Here is a 25,770-nt window from a genome sequence, read left to right as displayed (position 1 = left end):
TCTCTTTTTGTTATTTCAACCTTCTGTTGACGTATAACCCTTATGTTAAATGTTCCTGTTTCTCTAAATCAGGTTTCACCTATTAGTAATAGCCAGACAGAGGAGAATGTCTTCCCACTTTTTTAAAGTCAACTAGAAAAAGAAAACAAGAAATGGGAGAACACACAAAAATTTGAAATGGAAAAATGTCTTGAATTCTGTAACTCAGGATTTTTCCTTCTGATGTTTTTCCCCCATACCCTCGGGCAAAGCCAGGTGCCCTTTGCTGGTTGTTCTGGCTTGAAAAAGCCCCTTGAAATTTTCAGTCGGGAGCTCTGGATGCTGCAGTCAGTGTTCATTGGCCCTTTGATAGGACAAATAAGGAAAAAAGACTGTTAATATCCATTTACGGTATTTTTCTTTTTTCACTGAATTGGATGACTTCTCCTTGTCTCCCAGACATCACTCTCTTCATCTGGGCCTCATGTCTCCTACTTGAACTGATACTGCATAAGAGATGCTTGAGGCTTCTGCCAAAAGAACTCTCTTCCATGCCTGGAGCAACTGCTTATCCTTATGTTTCTGGTATGCTGCTGCTACAGCAGCACATTAAAACATTACAAGCAATTTATTAAATATTAGAACTGAAGCAGTTGATTTTAATATAGCTCTGTGTAGGAACTGTTGCCTTTTTTCACTATTGACACTCGAGGCATCTGAGAACCAGACTAATTATTAGTTGCTAGTAGCACTTGAGACGGCACTGCAAGGAGTTGAGAGATGTCAGAAGACAGCAGTATTTACCCTTAGGGAGGAGGGTAGAAGTCTGACCAGGCAGTTTGTTTATATTTAGCAAACTCCTTTCTCTGCTCTTGCAGAATATTTATTACGCATTTATTTTTGTGTCAGTTGATAAGCTGTGTGCTGTACAACAGGAGATCTCAAAAGACAGGCATGCGTAAAATCAGACATGCTAGGAGGTAAGAGAGGGAAGTGAAATAACTTTTCATCTTTCACTTGTCCTTAAGTTGTCACTGGATAAGTGTCTGATATGATAAGACTTGTCTTCAATAGCAAAAGAGAACATAAACTACTGTTTCTTTGTGGAACAAAGAAGGATGGCAGTCTGGGTGGTGATTTGCACATACACTTAGAGAAATAATCACCTATTAGAGTTAAACAGTAATGATTTAAAATAGTTAGCAACTTCCCAAATATGTGTCTTAAAAATACCTTTTAAACATTGCTATAAGACATAACAAAAAGCTAATACATAGGATAGATAGATATGGTTTTCTTCTGAAATTTTTAGAACAACTTCAGTATCACAGTATCTATCCTACTACGTGGCTGGGTCTACTTCTGAACTTCTTACTCAAGTGACTCATTCAGTGGACTTACAGATTTGCCTGGATCCTGTCCTTCAAAGATTTAAGCACTTGCTTATGTTTTAGCATAACCATTTTACAGAGATTTTAAAAATAGCACTTTGAAGTTTTTAAACTTCCCCTTTGTCTTCTAATTTGTCTTCCTAGTCTGGTTGTTGCAAAAAGCTTGAATGAGGTGATAAAAAAGGACACATATCTGCAGATGCTTGGACCTAAATTTGTAAAATTAGACCAATGTCTTTAATTTAAGTTGGTTTTAAGCATTATACTGAAATACTGCTTTTTCTCTGTACTGCTTTCTACAGCTCTTAATCCATCTGGTAGACGAACCAAAGGGTTTGTGTTGGGAGTGCTGCTGCATGTGTATCTTGCAAAACTCAGTCCACAGGAGCTGTTTAATGACTAAAGATGTTCTCGAGTAGAATTTCTTACGCCTATTGCTAAGTGCATGCTGAACACAGGGTAACTGTGAATTCACTGTTGCCATGCCAATTTACATTAGGTGGAATCTGAGCCAGGGGGTAGTTTCCATCTAACTTGCAGATGGGATATAGAACTATATGAGAGAGGATGAATAATTTATGTCTGACTTCACACTATTAGACCAAGAACCAGCTCACAATTAACTTATTCTTGAAGCCATGGGAGAATTCACATTGTGGTGCATGGTGAGTGTATTAATTCATTGAAAATCTGTCAAAGTTAAGTTTCCTTGGGATTGCTAATTAGGAAGTTAAAATATTTTCAGCAGTGTGAAAAACCCTGAATTTTTATCTTATAAAACGTATTTTCTAGACTGTTGTTTTTAATTAGTCTGTCTCTCTAGAGATTTTGTCCAGCTCCCACTGAAGTCAGTCAAAAAAGTTTCGTTGCCTGAAGGCCAGCTGGATCAGCCCTTACTCTCTGTAACTTAGGATGTTCCTTCTGTTTCCAACATCTGTGATAGATGGTGGTTGAGAAATACACACAGTCGAATTATCTCTGTACAGAAGAATGATACCTTATATTCCATAGCAATTCTGTTATTTTTGTTACAAATCATGCACAATAGCCAGAACTGGGACAAAACCCCTTGTTCCCAGCAAGTTATAAAATACAAGTATTTCCAAAATATTCATTAAACAACTTTACAGACAGAAATGCAAACAATAAGCAGACATTGCTTTATTTGAAGTACAGCTGTGGAGCAAAATGTGTGACAACTTTATTAACAGCACAAAAAATGATCACAAAAATTAGCAAATACATTAACCAGGGAGATCCTAAGCAACAAACTACTTCTGGGTGGGAGTTCAGTTGTGACACATGAACTATTCTGCAATATATCAAGAGACACTTTGTGGACAGGACCTTGGTTTTGTGTCTAGCTGAGTCACCGCAACTGCAAACACGTCCTGACGTCTATGAAGAGGTTGAGATGAGTCCCTGCAGGATCTGTCTGTCCTTTGAACATTACCCATCAAGAACTGGAAGGCAGAGTAGTATCCCTGATTCTGCCACAGTTTTGCAAAGATTATTTGTGTTAGGCCTCCCTCAACTCTGAAGAGGGAAAAAAAGGAAAATAGGGCCGAGGTTGAGAATGAATGCCTAACTATTCACACTGAGGGTGTACTGAGGTCTGTTAAGAAGCAAAGTACTCTTGCTATTCATGTCCCAGCCATCAGCTTAAGAGGTCTGATGTCATAGCCAGAGGTTCAGTGTGGCCATTTCAAGTCTCAGTGCTGCCCTGCTACACTGCTCCTTAGGGAATGTTTTTTTTTTTTTGCTGGAAATAATGTTCATTATTTGGAGGCAATGATGTATAGCATTCAGAGGTACAGTGGGATGTGGATGACAGTGCTGTTTTGAAGCAGGGGAGAACAAACAGGATTAAATGACATTCGAGGCTGTTAGGAGGAGCGGGACTGAACACTGCCTTTACAGCAGGAGTGACCGGAGCAGTTAGTTGTGGTAAAGAAGGGAGAGTGCTCTTCATTCTGCTCCTCACAGAAGATCTGCCTGCTTGTAGATGTGGTAGTGCAGTGGGAACACTGTGCAGACGTGCTGCCGTGCCACAGCTAAGCATATAAAATACAGTTGTTTTCAGCCATTGTTATAGACAGCGTCCATGGAGTTTGCATAAGGATGTTGCAGCTTCTCTCTGACTTTGCTGCCTTTTTTATTTCCCTCTAGAATCTCAATTTATAACACTGCCTGCAGTTACTCCACTGACACTGGCCTCCAAAGTAAGGTTTCCAATTCGGGATCAGTGCAAATGAGAAATTATCTAAAGGACATGGAAATAGGGCTGAGATAGGTATCAATCTGAATTGCAAATCAAACTTCCAGAAACACAGACTGCTATAGCACATAAAACGTTTGGTAGAGCAGCATAAGATACTTGGGGGAAGAAGAGAGGTAGAGTTATTAAGCCTCAATTTCTTTTCTAATGCTCTGGGTTTGGGATCCTTTGTAATGTGTTTAAGCTGGGCAGCAGAGGTGATTACCTATTGAAAACTAGGTTACCACCAGCTACAGAAAATTTTCCTTTTTAAATTACAGGTTTTGACATAGAAATACTGTTGATCTTACCTGAAATGGTACTCAGCATTAGGGACTATGCAATCTTACCAATTTTTCCATGTTTCAGTACTTCAGCAGCCGAGCTAGATTAATAAAAGGCATTTGTTTTCTATGCAGAACTTCAATTTATTTTGTAGTTCATTGCTTCCATTGATTCTGTTTGAAATGCAAATAATGGCAGAAGCGGTAGGCCAACAGCTGCAGCTGTGAAACATGGCACTCACTCCAAATGTAAATGCTGACCCCCCCCTCCCCGGGTCCCTGTGGCCTGGAGGGGTTTTGTCAGGAATAAAGCAAGCAAGCGCTTCCAGGAGCTAGGGAAGTGAGCTGGAAGGAGCGCTGAAAGGAAACCAAAAGTAGACTTTTAACCTCTGTCACCTAAAATAAAGATTGCAAAGCTAGTCACAGATTTTAGCTAAGTGTATTTTCATTGGAAATATCCTTTAAATAAAGTCATATTCTGCTAAGATGTCTTTTTTATTTTTTCTTTAGGTGAAAGATTTTTCAGATATAAGCTTTTTTTTTTCCAGATATATCTTCCTTTTGCTGCCCCCAAAACTTCAGGTGTAAAAATTCAGGTCCATTTAAAAAAATATTACCAGAAAGCATTGTTTTCCATACAGTGTAAGGCTGGCATTATCAGGGACACTTGTACAATGGCTTCTTTTCCCCTACTCTATTCAGGGAGCAGGGTGAAGGAGGAGGGAAGGTCTGCACAGCTGAGCTATGGGCACCTACTCAGGTTGTAAGTAGTAGCAACAGCTGTGGCCTGATGTGCTGATACTGCCCATGTCGACTCCCCTGGGCAACCTGCAGCCAGAGGATGTCCTGGAGGTGTACGTGCCTCAACCCACCTAACACATGGTGGGCTCATGGGCAGCATGTGCTGCTCTTATGTCACTCATTTATATTGCATATTTGTGTCAGTTCACATACTTCTCACAAGAGTTTTTGCCCCTGAAGATTACAATTAAGACATATTTTTCTTGGAGATTAAAATGAAATGCGGGCATATTAATGTTGGCATAGATCAACTTTAAGAGAACTCAGAATGAAGCACAGCCTCATAGGAATCTTAATATATAGAAGTCAAGTGGGGTGAAAATAAATTCTGATATAGGATGGACCAAATTGTATCAGTGTAATTAAAACTTCAGATGAGACCTCCCAATTGATTAGTGAACGATATCCTTCCTCCAGACATAGTTTGCATACACAACTCATGTGACTTGAAAACTGACGCATACTCTGAAGATACAAATGAACCCTTAATATTTTTAAGAACTGTCTGGTCTGACTTAGTTAAATGTTTTATAGTGTTTCTGAGAGTTTCATGCATTGAATGAAATATACAATGTCAGCTGAATTCTCAGTATCCCTAGGCAGATCGTGAAAGCAATTTATAGTGTTCAAAGCAGACTGGCATGAGACATTTTATAAATATATTGAAATAACAGCAAACATTATGTGGCTTCATGATAAATCTGTAAAATGTAAGTCCACATGCTTTGACCTGGGGGAACAGCAAAGATGTGTTTACAGTTGCATATCAAGATCTAATATTCATTAACAGCAAATAGATTAAAAGTATGTAAAATGAAAGCTGTGCCAAAGAACTTGTGTTTTTCTTTAATAGCAGCCAAGCCAAGGACAATAAATGTGCCAATTTTCTTGATATTCTTTTATTCTTTGATAATTTTTTTTTACATTCTTTGGCCTATGAAAGAGAAAATATTTCCCTCAATTATAACCACCATTATGAGGGTTTTATTGACAAACATATGAAATATTAGTGTCAAAATCTAATATTCATACCAGATAATATCTGTGCTTAGAATTTGATTGGACTCTAGCCTGTACTTTGTTGCCTTCTAAATTAAAACCAAAAGCATGTGTACTGTCTCATGATATTTGGGGAAAACAGGGCAAGGAAGACCTGTTGGAAATCTGGGAATCTTGCAGGAACCTTCAAGGTGGGAAGTAAGGGATGCTAAGGAGGAGGCCAGAGACATTGTTTTGAAATGTAAATCTGATTTATTCCTACCCTGTTGTAATTACCTAAAGCACTGAGAAGCATGGCTCTGACTCACCGGGTTTTTCCTGGAAGTGATGGGGAAGCAAATTTACCCACCTTGGCAAGTATCTCTTGATCTCAGCCGAGCCCAGTGCCTATCATCATAGAATCATTAGGATTGGAAGGGACCTTCAAAGGTCATCTAGTCCAACCCCTCTGCAAGGAGCAGGGACATCTCCAACTGGATCAGGTTTCTCAGAGCCGCGTCCAGCCTGACCTTGAATGTTTTCAGGGTTGGGGCATCTACCACTTCCCTGGGCAACCTGTGCCAGTGTTCCACCACCCTCAGTGTAAAAAATCTTTTCCTTATATCAAGTCTGAATCTGCCTCCCTCTATTTTAAAATCATTACCCCTTGTCCTTTCACAACAGACCCTGCTAAAGAGTTTCTCCCCATCTTTCTTATGAGCCTCCTTTAGGTCATGGAAGACTGCTGTAAGGTCTCCCCAGAGCCTTCTCTTCTCCAGGCTGAACAGCCCCAACTCTCTCAGCCTGTCCTCATAGGAGAGGTGCTCCAGCCTTCTCATTATCTTTGTGGCCCTCTGGACTCAATTCAACAGGTCCACATCCTTCTTATGTTGGGGATTTCAGAGGATGGGTCCTAAAACTGGGATGCACTCTCCCTGTGGATTCCTGATGTCTACTGTCCTGAGGTAGTGACAAGGCCCTCTCATGTCTGGGTGGTATCTGCTTTTCTCAAGGCTGACCTTGGTTTATTTATAAAACCCTCACACCTTGCAGATCAGTAAATGGGTTGTCTTCTGGTTCTCTCCTATACTAGGTGTATACAAGCAGCTTTAGGATAAGTGCTGAATGTTCCTAGCAGTGCAGTCCCGGTGTAAGGATAAACATGCATATTTTTCTTTTTATCTTTCTTAGATATATGCAAAGAATAAATAACCTCTGTATGTAAAGATACAATTGCTTACCCCATGCCCGCCAGTAGTCATATCCAGTTTTTCTTAAGGATTCATAAAAAATGAATGAAATTTTTCTCAATGACCTATTAAAAATTGAGTAGCTGCATATGGGCTTTAGCCCACACTGCTAGGCTTGTGTGGGGAAAGCCACAGTAAACAACATCTCTTTTTATAATCACTGGGCATTTATTTGTTCCAGGTACTTAAAAATCAGCAGTTTCAGTGTTGCGGGATGCCAGATCTGTTTCAAATGAGGTAGACACATGGTTCTCAGAGCAGGTGAAGTTTCCATCAGTCTAGGTAGGACAGTGTAGTAATGAAAAGTGAGAGATATGGAGCACATCCTGTGGCACTGTGTGGGCTACAGATTGAATAAGAGAGTAATTTTATGTGTTAGCTGAAAATTAAAAAAAAAAAAACAAACATACGCTGTTCTTTGAAGTGCAGGTCTCCAGAAATTACCTAGAAGTTAAGAAATGTAGGCAATATAGAATGTTCTTTTTCTTAGGAGAACACAGAGAAATCTCACCCTTTGTGCAAAGGTGATGTCGCCTTGCTTCCTGCCACCTGTGCAGACCCAGTGCACACTGTTCACCATAAGACAGATGTGGTTAAGGCACATTCAGTCTGAATTTGTACAGCACTTGATGGTCCTAATGCTACTTTTGGACTGGACTTGACTTTTTTCATTTACCCTGTAGACGTCTTTTCTTAGACAACCCGCAATGTTACACCATCCTATCTGAATCGGGAAAATGTTTTCTTCTTGATTTTTCCAGCGGTTATCTTCAAGGTGTCTTAGAATGGACCTCTTCTTGTGTGTGCCTGTCCAAGGGCATGCTATTAAAAGCTTATTAATATCCTCAGGGAGTCTTGCCAAATGCTATAAAATTCCCACTTCTGCTGCTTTATATTCTGCAGAATTTTTGGGGAGAAACCCTTCAGGAATTTTTGAGACTAGCTAGATCAAAATGAAGATGTTGGTTCTTGATAAATTATTTATACTTACAAAATTTCAACAAAATTGTCCTTGCTCTAGCTACTGAATTTCCTACAGTCCTTCATTCTCATCTGTGTGAGAGGTGAGATTTTTTTCCCTGTTATCTGGATTTTCTGCCTGTCACTTTCTTTTAAGAAACTCCCAAGGTCTGGTTTGTTTTTTTTTTTTTTTATGGCTCTCATGTTCTCCAGTTGTTTTATCTGGGAAAGCTCAATGCGAAGATAATTTCAATAGTATGACCCTGGCACTATAGGTAAGAGTCTCCAGACTTCAGGACTCTTGGATGACGTTTCCAGGGACAATCAGTGCACAGAGATAAAGGCAAAGCCTGGAGCCTGCTGGAGAGAGGGGCCAGAGACTTGGAGGAACCATCTTTATAAAAGAAAAAGTGGGCTAGCTCTTTTTAAAAATTGGAACTGATTTAAATAGAACCCTGAATCAGTCCCCTGATTTAAATAGAACCTTTACATCTCTAGGATCCACCTAGTATTGCTCAAGAGCTACCACTTCAGATAAATTATCAGTGTCAATCATTATGAAATCCCCAGGAGGCTACAACACATCTTTTACAACATATGAAATAAAAGTACTCTACATTTCTTTCTTCAGTGTTTCCATTTTAATTTCAGCCCTCATTTCTCTATGTCCGTAGCAACACATCACCTCTATTCATAATGTTCTGCCAACACACCTCTAGATGTCAGTTTTGACACATTTGTAAGCCTATCTTCTCTAGTTATCTTTAAAGTCTCATCTTGGCAATGAGGAGTAGCTGGAGGCTACTTGGTGTCAATTGCCAAAAGTACTTAAAAAGATTAAATTTGTTTAAAAAGTTGGTGATCACCATTCTTCCTGCTTGTACCCTAAAGCATCACAACTGAATGCAAGCCGGATGAATTAATTCTAATACTGAGCCTAGTGTGAATGAGTCTCTTTCTTAAGTTTGATTTTTATCAATTTCTGTATTTCACATACAGAAACAGGAGTTGCCAGTGGTACATTTTTTTTCCCACAGCATGATGACATCTGTAGTATGAAACCAGCTTTAATTATTCAGTTGGTGCCTGCAAACGGTTGCTTAGTGATTGTTGGCCTTTCTGTTCAAATCTGCAGTAGAAATGATTTGTGGGCTAGATCACTAGTTGGTTTAAGTTGGCATGACTCTGCTGATTTAATTGGTACACACTAAGTCAACCTAGTTAAAAATATCTCTAAATATTTGAAAACAGTATGGATAGCTTGTATAGACAAGACAATGCTGACTGATAATAGAGACATCTCATATGGTTTTCAGTATACTAGTTTCTCTTTTACAGATGTCTTTATTTTCTGGTTGCTCTCTTGAAGAGTACTTAAAATCAGCCCTGCAGCTGTTTTACTTTTGGAAAGTGCTAGGTGAAGCTGATCATATGATAACTCAAGAAGATGAGCCCCTGTGAAGTTTGCACTGAAAAGCATCATGACAAATTAATTCCTAACCAAACACCTTTGTATTTGAATCCATGATTGTTCAAAATATTTTTTTAAGGATTTGTGTAGTTAAAAATTAATTTTAAATGTTCTATTGTTTAGTCACAAATATTCAAACTGAAAATAAAAACACATGTTTTTCTCAGTGGGGGAGAAAGTGTCAGGAGAATAGATTCATAGCAGCTTACAGATTAATCTTCTAAGCAGAGACCGCTCTATGCATGTGTTGTGGAAGCAGCTTTCCAGTTACAGGGCACCAGGTGGTCACCTATGGTTGATTTAAGAAGCAAACACTGCCACAAATGCTATTAGTAGGGTGTAATGAGATTAAGTCCCCATAGTACTTGCAATATCCTTGAGGTTTTTTTTCCCTAAAACAGCACAGGGCTCATCACCACCTCTTAGACAATGAAAAGTTTAATCTTTCATTGTTGTGTGCACATAACTCTCGTCGGCATTAATGGGAGTTAAGCATGCACATAAAGGGAAGAATAGACCTTAAAGTTTAAGTAAGAGTGGTATGCTAAAGGTTTCCAACAATTTCATAAAGGACAAGGCCAAAATTGTGTGACTATTCCCACTGGGTAACATTAAGTATTTTCGGATATTTGTATTTTTTGAGGCATAAAGGGTGATTTGAGGTTCCTAATTAGTAATGAAGATTTAAGAAAAGGTAAGAAGACTTCGCTGCAGGAGGCAGAACCTGAGGCAGAGCTCATATTTAATTAAATGTTTTTCGTTTCCATGACAGGAAAAAAAAAAAAAAGAGCTTTTGCTTTCTTTCATTTTAAGGTAACTCGTTTTGACATGTATTGAGCATTGCAGTGGATTTCCTGTGAGTTTGGTGGGTGTTTATCTAGTTAGAGACAATACAGTTCTCCTCTTGCATATGGAGGAGGAAAGTGCTTCACTAGGTGCAAATTCTGTGCGGTCCTGTAAAAGCCTGCTGTGGCTGTGTAAGCAGAAAGCATTCTCCCATTATGCATCAGCAAGAGCAGTCCTCTGCTCCTCAGCTCAGAGGCTGCCTGAACTGTTTCTAGGGGCACCTGCTTCCTTCTAGGAAGAAGACTGGGAGGACAAAAGGGTGTCAGAAGTGGTAACTCAAACACTTGAAGATTAAAATAGATGTTTTCAGAACTAGATCTTTTCCTCACTTATTTTTCCACACAGAAGTTGGTGCAGGGAGATCGTACAGGGCCATGAAAGAAAAAAAAAAATGACCCAAGCCAGACTCTTGACTGGCCTCTGGAGTCTGCCCACTTTGTCATTTACAGGGCCAGCTTTTGCTTTCACATTTGCTGGTTCATTGATTTCTGATTTCCAAGCCCTTTAACTTCTGTTAGTGGGTATTTTTCCTTGTATCATATCAGTGGATAAGAGCTATAACTATTTATTGTTCATACATTGCTTTTTGATACTACGGTTTCCACCACTGATTAGGGTAATTGCTTTGTTAATTATAGAGTTTAGGTTTTAAAATACATTGGCTTTTCGAGATAGTGTTTGGATATGGGTTTGTGTTTCCTGATGATAATTACCATTTTTTCCCTCCCTCCTTGCTTTTGATGTTCTAATTATAGGATAGAATTTACTTTTTCAGTCTTGTAAGGTAGTCCAATTGGTTGTACTTAAGCATATCATCAGAAAATTTAAGGCCAAAGACTGGAGGGACTACTTTATGGCTTTTTTTAATGCCAGAAATGAAAGCCAGAAGAGTGTTCCCTTTGTATTGAACCATCCAGCTGGCATTTTCTTCTTTGTGAAACCTGGAATTAATTAATAGTGCTTGCCTGTGTTACATGCAGAGGCAATTGATTTCATATTACATTTGTATATATGGAGAATTGCACACATCCAGTAAAGAAAAGAGGGATGAAACTGTTTTGAGGCTTTCAAGTGAGTCTTTTGGCAGAGCAAGATCTCTGCTTTTGGGTAGACCACGAAAGCGGTTCCTGCTAGAGTAGGACAGTGAATTTACATCCAGAAATTGATTAGCAACAGTGCTTATCATGGCTTTTTTAACTGACTATAAGTAAAGCAAAATAAAAGCTCTAGGCAAGTCGTCCCATGGAGCTGGGAAGCTGCATGGTTGCCAGGGGAAAAGCTTAAACTCAGTTCTCATTAAAGGCTTACCAACAGAGCATCTTGTTAGGTTTCACACTGGTTGCAGAGACTCAGGGGTATTCCACAGCTGGTAAATAAGCTGGTAGTAATAATACATTTAACAGAATGCCAAGTTTCTAAAGCACACAAAAGTAAACTCAACTATTAAAACCCATAAATTTTCCACTGTAATACAGCTATTCTGTTTGTGTGATTTGTTCAGGAAACAGCAATAAAGCTGTGATGTTACTTGTGAAACAAGAGCTTCACAGTTCTTCAAAGAGCACCACTAGGTAAATTGTGTTTAAGGAGGTATTTTGGCAAACAACCTGTAATTTTTATTCTACATAATAAGCATTACGCTACAAATATCCAGGGTAGGTTATGAACTATGTGTTTTTTCCCAGGAAAACTTACTGGCTGCCAGACTGTAGGAAGATTTAACTGTAAATAATTTTATATACTGCAAAGTTTAAGTGTCTAATCTTAGTACTTACAAACAGATCTGTCATTCATTATTCATGGACAATGAAATCCTGTGATTTGAACTAACAGGAAGGATAGAAGTATGTATAAACTGAGAAACTTTAATAAATATGTGTCAAATAAAGTGTTTGAGAGAAAGAATGGATTCCCCATGTGTGAAACCCCTGTAGATTGTATTGACTTGTCTGACTTTCGACAGAGATAGCAGATGAACTTAAAAGTAAGTTGCGTGTGCAGCAGTGACCCCAGGAGCAGAAATATCCCCCTGAGGATTTTAATTGGAGCTTTGGGTTTGGCTTCAGCTGCCACAGTGATGAAAACTTCTGAAGACCTTCTGAAAAGATCAAAATTCAGAGACTTCTCCCTGAAGGAGAGGAGTAAAAGACTAAAAATATATTCAGGTACAGATGTCTGGGAAGAGGAAAGGCAGACTTCTGAAATTATTTTTGTCTGAAATATTCATTTCAGTATTTATCCCTTTCCTGCACATTTTACATTTACATCAGCTTTTCCCTGATGCTGCTATGCTCCATTTTCCCTGTGAAGGTGGGAGTTGTGGTGAAGCACGAGCAAACATCTGCACAGGGTGCTGCAGAGAGAAGGAAAAAACTCTGAGCAAACTTCCCTTCCCTGGCAGTCGGGATGGTTAAAGCAGAATGGTACAGCCAGGCAGTGCAGCACAGGGAGGTAGAATGGAAGGATGTAAAAAGGCAGTTTTAGCAATGGCAACATGTGAAAGGAAATAAAGTACATTTAACTGAGTATGTTTTGTTTTGTTTTTAATACAGGAAAGATCTTAGCTACTAGCTTGGATTCCATTAAGGAGAAACATAATGCTGATGTTCCCTATCATGTTATCAACAGCAGATATTTATAATCAGATAACCTTTTCCATTCTTCATTGAGCTCAGTAGCAATTTTCCTATGGAGTGCCCTTGGATTTGAATTAGACACTATGTTATTTAATGTAGACAGGCATAATCATGTTTTATTACAAGAAGTCATTAAAATAAATCTGATGCTTGTTTTCCATAAAAAGCAGCCTTTCAAAAAAGTACCAAGCACTTTTCCTTTGATGCATAAATTTGCTGAGCATCTTTAACAGTCTGGTAAATAGTTTTGTTTGTAACTGAATATACTGGGCACTTGGTGTCATGAAAAAACACTTAAGCTTCTAACCAGTCCTGTGAATTATGACATCTGGTGCTGTTCGATAAACAGTGGAGTGTGAGGTAATGAGCCACAGAGATATTGAGAAAGAAGTAGTATTGTTTCCAAATAAGATTTCATTTGGCTATTTGACAGTTAATACAGAGTTAGGACGTGAAAGAGAGATTCCTTTTCTGAATCACTGAGGAAAGTTAAAATATCACTTTGTGAGGACTATTGCAAATAAATTATACTGGGAAATGGTCTGCTATGTTCAGGATTATTTTAGTTTCTGGGTCCAAGATGTTTTCCAGTGTTACAAGAATAAATTTCCTTCTTTCTACAAAGAGAAGGTTGTTTCTGGAAGAGGTCTGATGCTGTGCGGTTGTGTTTCTCTTCCCTGGTTAGTAATACTCCCAAATGCAGGCTCAGAGGAGGACTTCCATCGACCTTCAGGACTGATGAGTCAGCTCTGCATGACTGCAGTCTCCCATCGCGGTGCGTGTTGGCGGCCAGTTTCTATGCAGCACTGGAACAGTGTGCTGCGCAGCTGAAAACTAAAGCTTCAGATCCACGGGTCCATTCTGCAGCGTATCATAGAGCTAGCTGCCCTTGCCATTTTCTATGCATTTAAGATTTAAGAGCAGGAGACCTAACGTGAGACAATGAAACAATTACAGCCTAAAAGTATAGGGCTGAGCATAGTATACATGCCATTAATTTACTAACTCACGGTTCACAGCTTTTTAAGATTATTATTTGTAACGGAGATTTGTGACTCAAGACTCAATTGCTTACAAAGAATCTCACATTTGCCTGCTTAGCTCCCTGCCTCAAGTTTATGAAACACAAAAACTAAGAGAGGAAAAGATTAAATTGCTTTGCTTTTTCCTATGTAGTCCCAGACAAATTTCTCACAAATCTCAATGGGTGTTGGTTTCTGTTTTCTGTTACCATTTGTAGCTTGAGTTTCAAGGTCTGCAGTGGTAACATTATTATGTGTTAAATAATACAGATATCCTACTTACTAGGCAAGCGGTTTATGGAAGAATTTCAGCTCTGGGTGACTTCAGGGATCTGTCTAAAAACGTGATCCATTATGCATAGCTTTTCAAGTATTCAGTATTTTTTTAATGCACAACATAGTGATGTACATTGCAGAATCAAAAGGATTGTGTAACTGCAGCACTCTGGTTGTCTTCTAAAGACTGAGATTTCTGTTTCTGAATGACCTTGGAAATTGTTTCCTTATCTCTATTTTTATGGGGTTAAAAACCTTTCACACCTATCAGATGTGTTACAAAGACAAAATTAATTGTGCAAGCAGTTGTTCAGAGATCTCAGTGTCTCTAGAGCTTTAATATACAAAACCAATATGTGGAAATATTCCTAAACAAGATTAAAATGCAGATTTCAGGAAGCCACTCTGAACTGGGAATATTTTGGAGCAAGATCCTAAGTTTTGTTTATATGGAGCATTAACAAGTGCTGCATATTGCCTTGAAAATAATGGAAAAAACTATACAACTTATATAAAAAAAGCTTTAAGGGCAAAACAATTGAAGAATAAGATGTAAAGGGACATACGAAGATTTCCATGTTGATGAGTGCAGCAGTCTCCTAGCTGTCCCTGAAACCTGCCTTTTCAAGGTTGGAAGGGTGATTCCTGAGGGAGATGGTGACTTCAGGTAAATGAATTGTTGGTGAAAGCCCAACAGACACTTGGGATGGGTTTTTTGCTTCTCAAAGCCACACTGAATACAGCCATGCTATTGAACAAGGTAGTTCTCATGACTAGGGACGTTGCATGGCCCTCTAGTAAAAAGCTATCACTCTTCCCTCTCTTTCTGCCCAGATATTAAACTGCTCTGCTCTCTAAACACTCTTTTTTTTTTCCATCCTATATTACAAGAGATCGTTTCCTGGAGTAGGGTCATAAAGCTGCACTTGCCTGTCTGCAAAGCATAATTCCAGCTGTGCCAGTTCAGATTTATGCCCTTTACTTGCCATCCTCACTCTGAAATTACAGTGCTGCCAAACAGTGGCAGGCAAGGCTTCTGAGATCTGAGCTTTATCCATCATGTGGATTGTAAATTACAGAGGTCAGCAAAAGAACAGAAATAGCAAGGTTTGGAGAGTCTGCCATTGCATTGCCGTTGCAGCCATGCCTGACTACATCAACAGTTAGCATCAAATGAGAAAGCAAAGACTGCTGCTAGGGACCTGCTATCTCTACAGCGACTGGTTAGGACATTGGGTTGTTCCCCCAGAAATATAAAATCTTAGGTACTGGAAATAATTGGTCATTTTAAGTTCAATAAGAAATGTTTGCTTTCCTAATCAAAGAAGTATTCCAGTGATTAAAGACAGTCACTCACTTCAAGAAGAGACTTGTCTTTTTTCCTATCAGTAGTGAATGTTCATGCTCGATAGCAATAACTTGTGACTGAACTCATTGAACAGATTGGTGCTGTTGACTGACTACTGGATATGTTTTTCCTTAAGCAAGGTCAAGGGTGAACCCATTTATTGGGAGCATTGGATTCCACTACTGTTGCAAGTCCAGTATATAAACAGGAGGTGTATTATTGTTCTCTTTGACTTTGATTTTATTGAGGTATTCAGCAATCATGGTTGTAAATTTCACTCCTGTCCAGAGTCTCAGTGAAATCGACAATTAAGTCCCTAGCGAACTTGGTTCAGTTTTTGTGGCATATCCCCTTTTTGGGAGATAAATCTATTTTAGTAGGCATTGAATATATAATAGATAAACTATTATTGTTATTGTGCTTTAGATTGATATGATTCAACTTTTTTTTCAGAGTACTTTTTGTAGTACTGCTTTATTCAGAAGGGATTTTTAATGCTTTAGGAGCCTTTCATAGATCTCTCAAATTGTAAAACATCAAGATTTATGTGAAAAGTACTGTTTCTGAACGTATTGGCAGCTGAGGGTAATAATTTGCCCCTTACAGTAACAGATGGCAGTGAAAGGCCAGCAGTTTGCTTCCAGTGGATAAATGGCTGTGTTTTGACTGCAAATTAGATGTCATACAAAGATGGCAAATAGTGCAGGAAATCAATATTTAGTGTGAAAAGTTGATACAATTAGTCTGTTGATCAACAGAAAGTGTGAAAACATGATTCAGTGCCTAAAATTTAGTTCAGGAGATTTCAGTGGGAATGGGTTGCGGAGCAGTGAAGTCCCCTGTGATCACTTGTAGTTCTTGCAGCAGCTCTCAGCACAGCTCAGTTCATAAGTCTGCGAGCATTAGAGATTAAAATTTGAGGCAGATGATATGAATCCAGCTATGAATATTAGAGCAAACAGGTCAGCTTGCTTTGCCTCGTTGCCGTTCAAGAGACCTGAGCCCCGATTGGTGGACTGGGATCATGTGCGGTAACTGGAGGCTGGATCTTGCAGTTACTGTTCAGGCTGCATCATCATCTTCTGTCTACCCTTTCAGGGCTCTGTTATTACCTGGAAGTACAAACCCAAATGAGATCTGGCTGATAAGGACTTAGCCAAGAAAATTAAATTGTATGCAACTAGCCTTATTTCATTAAAAAAACATGAGCTTAAAAATCCTAAAATACAATACGCTGCAGGACATTGCTTCTCAGGACTTGGAGTTAATAAATTGCTTCAAGTCAAATGTGAGTAGGAAAAATGTTTTGCTATCACCAGATTGCAGCTGAATTGTGTGAAACTTGAAAATTAATTCAATTTATGCAGGGAGAGAGAGAAGATAGAACAGGGATTTATGCTTCCTGCAGAGTCACACAGTTCAGTGTTCCAGCAGTTCAGATGCAAGAAAGATTAACCTAACTTTGCAGAGGCAACACGTAATTCTCTATAAAAAGCACGTAACATTAGATAAGCACATAACATTAGATAAGAATCTGAGTTACCATTGTGTTCAGAGTAAACAGGTTTAAATAATTACAAGGAAAACAGTCGCACTTTACAGTCAGTGTCACTCTTCCAAATCTTCGTCACCATCAGAGGGCTCAGCAATGTTGTTAGAGGTGACTTTTTGTGCACAGCTGTCACGCCAACTCAGCATCCTAGCAGGTATGGATTTTATTTTCACTTAGAAATGTATAAAGTACTCTGATATTCGTATATATAAAAGAGTTCTTGCTGGAAAAAATAACTATACCTTCCTTGCACCCAGCTTGAATTTAAGAAGTCATTGGGCTGGACTGAGCCCTGGAGGCAGTGAATCTATCTTCTCTGATGTAAATGGAGTTATATGCCTGTGTTATGCACTCCTCACCATGTCAGCTATTTACCAGACTAACTGATTAGCCTCTGCACCCCTGGCAAGGCCTGCAGGGCTTTCACAGTGTGCCTGGAAGGGGCTTTATGAGGTTCTGCTCTCATAGTCCAGTGCCTGGACGTTATACAGCTCTTTCTCCATCAAGTTTGCAAATCATTTTCTTCTTACTCGCAGATACAGAACTCCAGATTTTTACAACATCAGAATTGGCTTTGGCAGCTCTGTGAAACCCACTGCCTTGCTTAATGCTGTACACTTAGACCTATTTCTCCAGCTTGCAGTTTAGGTCAGCAGGAAACTTAACATGCATTGGTGGCCCCGTCTCAATGGAAAAGGTGATAAGAATGGAGTGCTCCATATTACACAATTACATATTACACAACATTTCATTAGATAATTGATAATCTGCTGTAAGAAGGGGTCTTGATCCTTTCTCCTTGGTCTGGAATTGTTGTTGCAGTGTAGTGGCTCCAGGTTGACAATGAGGAGGTTTTGGGGCTGATGCAATGCAATTATAGCATTATTTGACAATATATGCCCATTGATCTTTGTGTTGAAAACATGGACAAATATATTTATTCAGTTAGTATAAGAAATAGAAACCATCAGATGACCAGTCATCCAGAACTCTGAATATTCTGTTGATAACATGGAAAAAACCTGCTGAACACAAAGCTAACACATCTTTTTTGGAGGATGAATTTGAAGTTCCCGCTTCAAAGGTGAAACAATGAACAGTTTGAAATTATTTAAAGTGTATGGATATTGCATTACTGTTGGGTGAGCAAAAAGCTCTTTTTTTAAAAAAAAAAAAAAGGAATTTATTTCTTTAAATATATCATGTCCAAGGGATATGATAACCTTCTCATAACCTTCATCAGATATGGTAAATCTCAAAAACATGTAATTGAGACAATTCTTGAATCATAGAATGGTGAGGGTTAGAAGGGCCATCTAGGCCATCTAGTCCAACCCCCCTGCAAGGAGAAGGGACATCCCCGATTAGATCAGGTTGCTCAGAGCCTCATCCAACCTGGCCTTTAACATTTCCAGGGATGGGGCATCCACCACCTCTCTGGGCAACCTGTTCCAGCGTTCTACAACCCTCATGGTAAAAAATTTTCAGGCCCTACTGAACAGCCTCTCTCCATCTTTTTTGTAGGCCTCCTTGAGGTACTGGAAGACCGCTATAAGGTCTCCGCGGAGCCTCCTCTTCTCCAGGCTGAACAGCCCCAACTCTCTCAGCCTGTCTTCACAGAAAAGGTGCTCCAGTCCTCTGATCATCTTTGTGGCCCTCCTCTGGACCTTCTCCAGCTGGTCCATGTCCTTCTTATGTTGGGGGCTCCAGAACTGGACACAGTACTCCAGGTGGGGTCTCACTAGAGCGGAGTAGAGGGGGAGAATCACCTCCCTCGACCTGCTGGCCACGCTTCTCTTGATGCAGCCCAGGATGTGGTTGGCCTTCTGGGCTGCAAGGGCGCATTGCCTGCTCATGTTGAGCTTCTCATCCACTAGCACTCCCAGACATCAGTTACTGCTTTCCTGCTTAGTGTCTGACAAACCTCAGTACTGTCTTAGCAGCTCAAAGACTGTGCTCCATCTGACCAGTGGTGAAGACCTTTGTTGTTTTCCTCAGGCTATCTCTTACTTCTGTTTTTGTTAAAGGCGTATTTTCTTCTGTCAAGTTAATTAAAGGTAAAAGTGTCCAATTTGCCCATGTCTTGACCTTTAGTGCTTAGACGCATACAAATGGAGTGTAAAACCCTCGCTCTCTTCCCCCACCTCACCTCCAAGCCCCCTGTATACTCACATATATGAGATACTTAGCTGGTAATATTTTTCAGTCATCCAGCTCTTGCTTATCATGAATGTAAAGGCATAGAGGACTAAAGTTTTTAAGATATTACTATGTGTGGGTATCAATAAACAGAGTATTGTCCTGAGTAGGGATTAAAATACACCAATCCTTTCCTGCCATCTATACCAAGAAGTGTCAAGGAAAAAGGTTGCGTGTTGCTGCTTCTCAAATGGAGCGTTGCCCTGTTGAGAAAATGTTCTTTCCTCAGTGATTGTATTTGTCTGTTAAAGATGTCTTCGCAGAGTTGAAGAAAGAACACTAGGAAAGGATGTTTTGTAGTTCCTTTTGGAGGATTTTTCTCCCCTCGATGTCCAGAAGTTCCTCCACAAGATAGGGACAGCTGGGGGGACCCTGGGCATTGGAGCTACTTGCCAGTGCAGACCACTGAATGTTTCCAGCTGCAGAGTTCACTGCCTAGTCATGGCTTGTGGGAAGCTTCGTTAGCAAGCCTTGCAAGCTGTGCCATCTGCTAATGCCACCCAGCATAGCGACTGGCATAACATGGCATTCATGTCTTCTGACAGAGAAACTATACTTTAAAGTTCTCTACAATAAAAGAGAAAATGTGTTTCAAGTTACCAAAGGTTTGTGTTTGAATGCCAGTTCAGGTGTCAAACAGTCATCTTCTTCAGGGAGAAGGTATTCTCCCTTCACCCTTTCTGCCAAGGATCATCACAGGAAAGATTTGCCTGCTTCTTCTGTGTTTACTTTATGTGGGGATGGCATTCTTGGGGAGTGAGTGAGTGCTGGTGTCCAGCTGGGATGATGGGAAGGGCTGATGGGAACGCCTCTGTTGAGCAGGTTGTTGCCTACAGCTTGCACCCCCATGGGCTGGTGTTGTGCAGGCATGCCCAGTAAGGAGAAATGTGTCAGTAGTGATCCGTGGTTAAACAAGACCTTCTTTCTTTCTTCTTTCTTTCCCTTGCCATTCATTTACATTTTGTGTTTGCACAAAATTAACATAGTCACTGTTAAAAGTGAGTCCGGTGATCATGCTGCTTGATTGGCCTGAAAAGATCAAGTGTGTAAGTTAGAAACCTGTCCAGTCACTTCTCTAGGAAATGTTATTGACACCATCCCCATCTCAATAATCCTGCAATAAATGTCATTGGTATCTGGCTGAGTAGGGGAACAATAGGATCCTATGGCCATAGGAACTGGAATGATGCATGTGGAAATTGCCCTGTAAGCAATTTTTACATGCAGTTTACTTCTCCTCTCTGTTCCGGTTCTGAATCAAACAGATGCCAAGACTCTTTATTCATGTCTGGTTTTAATTTGAAGCTTTACTTAATAAAATGAAGGATGAGCAGATACTTAGATTTCTTCCAAACATGGTTAATCCTTATTTCTGAAAGGATTTCAGATAGATAGGATTTCGACTTGCTTTCACAAACTATAAGCAGATAAAATCTATCCACCCAACCACTTCTGTGCAACCTGGAAGTTTCTCCCTTTCTTCTTCTGGCATGTCACAGAAATGTCCTGTCAAACTTGTAGAGGTGGGCTGCAAAAATCCAGTAGAGTTAGTTTAAAGCCACCCCAGGTCTTCTACACCCATCTCAGATTCTCCCGCTCCATCTGTAGTTCAGTAAGCCGCAGTCTCTTGCCAGTTTGTGAAATGCCCTTGCTGCTTTCTGCTCCAACACTGTGATAGTTCATTTCTGTTTGATAAAGCTATTCCTGTGGGAGACCTTCCTTCATTCCAACTGAGCATCTCAGGGTATCAACCTGGCCAGTAAGCCTCTGTTGCTGTTACAAAATTGTGAGTAGTTTTTAAAAAGATGTTTGTTTTTTTTTTTTCTTAAATTTCTCAAGCAGTGACATGGGACCATGTTACTAATATCAGCAAGTAGCCACAAACTTCCCAAGTTTTACAGGGGATGGGAGCCCTCGTAGTGACTCACACCCTCCCAGTGCTTGGTCCCCACCCTGTTATGATAAGCAGTAAGACATGTTGACGCTGAGGGATCGAAGAGGGATGCAGTCACGCATGCAGCTCTGAACAGGCACCCTGCACATGGTGCAGACCTCTATGCTTGCCTCTGGAAGTCCGTCTAAAGTTGCATGAGACCATGCAACCACTGGAGCTGGGTGTCTGGCCCACGGGAGCATAGGCTATAAGTAACCACCACCAGTGCTGGTCAGCAGGAGTTGCGACTCCTCAGGTCAAATCCCTGCCAGCTACACAGATGCGGGTCTGGAAGCAGCTCCAGGCAAGTCCAAAGAGGAAGTTACTATGGGAACTAAAGGGTGATGATTTCTTTTGTTTCCTTACCAACTGTAAAGACTAGATTCAATAAACAGTGCTTAATTTCTTAATTTGAGGGAAATCTGCAAAATAACTGAAATACTAGATTGCAGAGCATCTTCTGAAGGAGTCTGTGGTAACAGAGCCATCTGGATGTTTTATTGAATCTAGTCTTATATATGCACTCCTGTTAGGCAAGGAAGCAGAGCTATAACAATAAATTAGAAAGGGTAATGCCAGAACTGGATGTTGCAGGGGGAGACCTGCCCTCCTTCCCTTTCGTAATATACAGTCTGTCTCCTTCTTTCAAGGAAGTACAGCAAAAATAATATCTGCTAAGAAGGTTAGATTTCTTCAAACGAATTAGATTATTATCCACAAGTCTCTAGGCACTGACATGCACAACTACAATCTCACATTTTAGGCACATTCTTTTTATCCCTTCTCCTTGACTTTCTATCATTTGATTGAAAGCTTTTACACTTAAAAATGCAGAACTTCCCCAGAGCAACAGCAAAAGATGCAGCACATTGCGAGCTCAGTGGGGGAGGAGAAGGAAGGCAGGAGGGGTGCGAGCAGGAGGAGGGCATCGCTGGCGCGGGCAGGTGTGGGAAAGGCTGGCTGCCCACCCTCCCAGGCTGTCCCCACACCGCCCTGGTGCTCTCAGGAATGCAGAGCCCCTTTCAGCGTGGCCATTCTCGGCCTCGTTATTCTATGTCTCTTTACCGGGGAGTTTTTCTCAGTTGGCAAATAGGTGGCTTGTTCTGTGTCCCTTGTACTTCCTTTTAAGTGCAATTAATTATTTGAATTGATTAATACTGCACGGAGCAGTTTGCTTGGGAGGGACAGATCTTATGGTTTTTTTGGACTAATTACCAGTCTGGATTTCTGAGTGACAATACGACTGCTAATTAATCTCACTGCAGTTCTCACAGAAAGAGACCCTGATAAGAACTTGCCAATTAACATAAGAAAAAAAAATGTCAAGAGTCCTCTTGTGTTTTTCTGGCATCCAGTCCCAGTCAGATGAGTATCACTATTAAATACAGAGACAGACTAACTACTAAGCATGAAAGCCAGTGGGCTGCTAGGCTGCTCCAAACTTGCCCAGACGTTATTCATTCAGCAGCTAGCTGTTATTTGTACGCCCATTCACTCTTGTTGCCTAACATTTCTTGCTACTGGTTTTGTAAGCAGGAGAAAGATGAAGCAGGGCAGTGCAGGTCAGCAAGTGTCCGACCATCCCCGTAGGGAATTTCTGTGTCCCAATGTTAATTTATGTTAGCCGAAGGCTGAAAGGAGAGTTTTGGCAGGGTGGGTCCCAGCTTTCATCTGGTTCATCTGGTGCAGCCAGGGACCTGGAGTCTGCGTGGGGTGCTGCCTGGCTCAAGAGCACATCCACAGTGCATGGCAGGGAGCATTGTGCTGGGGGTGCGGGCAGCAGGGACACCTCTGAGCTCCTTTGGTTGTCTCACAAATCGTGCTCATTAGCCATGGTGGGCAGTGCCAGCGTACAGCCCAAGTACTCACTTCACTTCTTGCAGGGGAAGCTTGCAGCCCATGCTGACTTTCCTGCTGCCGTGGCTAAGCTGCCACTAGTTCCTGGAAAAGCTTGGGTAAAACCACCTGGGCAGATTACAGGACTGTGTCATCTCAGCTGTATCTGTAGTGTAGATACGTCCATGATAATACAGGGCCACATACTCAGCTGATGATGGTTAGTCCAGTCCCTGATCCACACCAGCTCTGAGAGACCAAGGTGAGTTACAGGGACTCCTCTGGCCAGGGGGAAGGGAAAGGTTCTGCTGCTGTTGCCAGTTCGTTTTCATTACCTTGAATTATCCAGAGCAGTGTTTCTGTCCCACAGGACCACATGCCATGGGTGTTTCTGAAGAGATGAGCAACACAGAAGTTGCTGTGGCCGGTGCGTGCTGGAAAGTGCTGGTTTAAAGCATCCTGGCTGAATTTAATTTCTTTTCTTTTTTTTTTTTTTTTTTCTCTCTGTGCTTGCAGGTCAGAAGATTCTTCACCACAGAAGTGACGTCTTAGAAACTGTAGTCCTGATCAATCCCTCAGACGAAGCAGTTAGTACTGAGGTATGTCAGAAATACGTCATTGGGTGTGTCATAGAAGCTCCATTAAGTGGACAGGATGATAGCAGTGAAGCAGGTGTAGTTGAGATGATTCTTGAATGTCACTAACTGCCTTCCAGCTTAGCAACTTACTGTCTTTCAGAGTCTTAGCAGACTAAGAGCAGGCTGTAACTGTGGATGTAAGGAACAAATAGTATGAAAAACATCAACCATACCTTAATTTTCTCGCTGGTTTCCCAGACTTCTGACAAAACGTTGGAGGCATAGGACAGAAACACACCTCTGATCCTAGCACTTCTTTCTCATAATGTACCAAGTTCCCTTCTTGATGAAGTGGAGGCAGCTGTAGTGAAACTGCATCTGCTTTTCTTCTCCTCCATGTTTTGGTAGCTCTGGATGCCTATTTCAAACATGAAAAAAAAGTTCCTGAAGGTGCCCTGAGAGAAATTTAGTCTATGAGAAGAATTACTAGCTATGTGATGGTAACTCTAGGTTGATCTCTCTGTCCTTCAAAAAGCATGTGTCATGATCAATGGACTCTGGAGAGTGCCCCAGAATAGGACTGACAATTCCTCAGGAACTCACTAGAGTAGAGTCAAAGCACGTAGCTCAGAGAGAGAACTGACAAATTTAGTTAGTGAGACTCAAAGTTGACAATATAGGGATAATTGCATTGCTAGCCTGTGCTGCAAAGTACTGACATAGTACCATTTCTGTTGGGAAATGCAGCAGCTCTGCTTGCACTACATAGTAAAGATCTATTTTGTTACCAATCTTAAGTGATATTAAACACAAACAGGAGGAAGGACTCCTAAGCAAATGAAATTTCTGAAGTTGTAAAAGTTTAAATAAATAAGTCACCTTAGTTAATGGCAGCTCATTCATTAAAAAAACCTATGTGTGAAAATCTCTTACAAGGCATTAGAGGTACTTGGTAAGGAGCAAGATGGTCATGATACAGGGAATTAACGGTCTGCTGCGTCAGTTAGGTGGCTAGCAGCTCTTAATACACTCAGATGTTCACAGTAAACAGCTATGAAATGTGTGTGTGGAGGGGAGAAGAGCTGAAGGAACTGACAAAAGTAGGGAAATGCTGTTTCTGTTGCTCGTCATACTTTTGATGGATGACCACATCGAAGAATATGGTCTGAGGCCCATTAATGACTTCTGAACCCTGGCTTTACTCCTTAGGCACTGGAAGATGTTTGGCTAGGTTACTGTTAATTTCCTCTCACTAGACTGTGGAAGGCAGTCTTTTCCTAACTTTCATCTTGCCAAACTGGTCACAGCCAGAAGCTGCAAGCTGAGATTTACCTTGGCTGGCTAAGCAACACTCTGACTGGACACAAGCCAGAAAAAGACAATAAGAAAGAGGCAAGAGAAGTAAATTGGAGTTTGGAAGAGGTGTGCTCTGCCCATTATGACAAATAGAAAACTTAGTTTCTCATTATCAGTAGATTTCCAGGTTGAATCTGGGGAGACAGTGATATACCATAGAGCTTGGACTTCACCAGAAGAGGAACTTGAATCTATCCATTCAGGAAAAACAAAGGAAAATTATTTTAAAATAAATTCCTTTCAATCTGGCAGGTAATAGCCATACTGGTGGTAGTCTGAGCGTGGTTCTGCCCAAAGCTCCTGTCATGTTCTGTCAAATGCTGAAATACTTCCCAGAGAGAGCCCAAAGAGAGAGAGTCTGTAGTTTCCCAAAGAAAACAAGTTTCTGAAACCCCCATGAACAGTTACTCCGTTCTTAAGAAGATCCCACTCTGTTGCTCTAATGCTCTGTGACTGTACCGAAGGGCTGGGAAACTGCTGATCTGCTGACGCTTCTGTCTCTGTTCACGCTCTATCTTTACCTCCATTTTGACTGAGGCTGCATCTTACTCATCGCTTCATCCAAACAATCTGGGACTTCAGCCGAGGGTAAAGCTGAAGACAGTCACCACCTTGTAGTATTTCTTGTGACATGGAGTGGTCTTGAAATCAGGAGACTGGTAGTCCTTCAGGAAGCCTTGATTATACCCAGACACAGAATTTATGTGTCTCTCGAAGGTCTTTCACATGTATCATACATTGTGCTCTGTCATCTGCAAGCATTTATTTACTTTTTTTCTTACCATAGTTTGCTAGCTCTGCAGAACCTATTTCATCA

General features: G+C 40.6%; 1 protein-coding gene across 1 annotated transcript in view; it reads left to right on the top strand.

The window, feature by feature from the left end:
- The window catches only part of MAP1B (microtubule associated protein 1B), a 70,407-nt gene that overhangs the window by 27,675 nt on the left and 16,962 nt on the right, over positions 1 to 25,770 (top strand). Inside the window, exon 3 of the mRNA XM_086770188.1 lies at positions 23,536 to 23,618. Within this exon, the coding sequence (XP_086626314.1) occupies positions 23,536 to 23,618 (83 nt within the window). The remainder of the gene's footprint in view (positions 1 to 23,535; positions 23,619 to 25,770) is intronic.

The sequence above is a fragment of the Chlamydotis macqueenii genome, chromosome Z (genome assembly GCF_036417535.1).
Source record: "Chlamydotis macqueenii isolate bChlMac1 chromosome Z, bChlMac1.mat, whole genome shotgun sequence".
In the NCBI taxonomy this organism is placed as follows: Eukaryota; Metazoa; Chordata; class Aves; order Otidiformes; family Otididae; genus Chlamydotis; species Chlamydotis macqueenii.
Note: the sequence above shows the minus strand (reverse complement) of the source record. Positions and strands in the feature narration are given on the sequence as shown.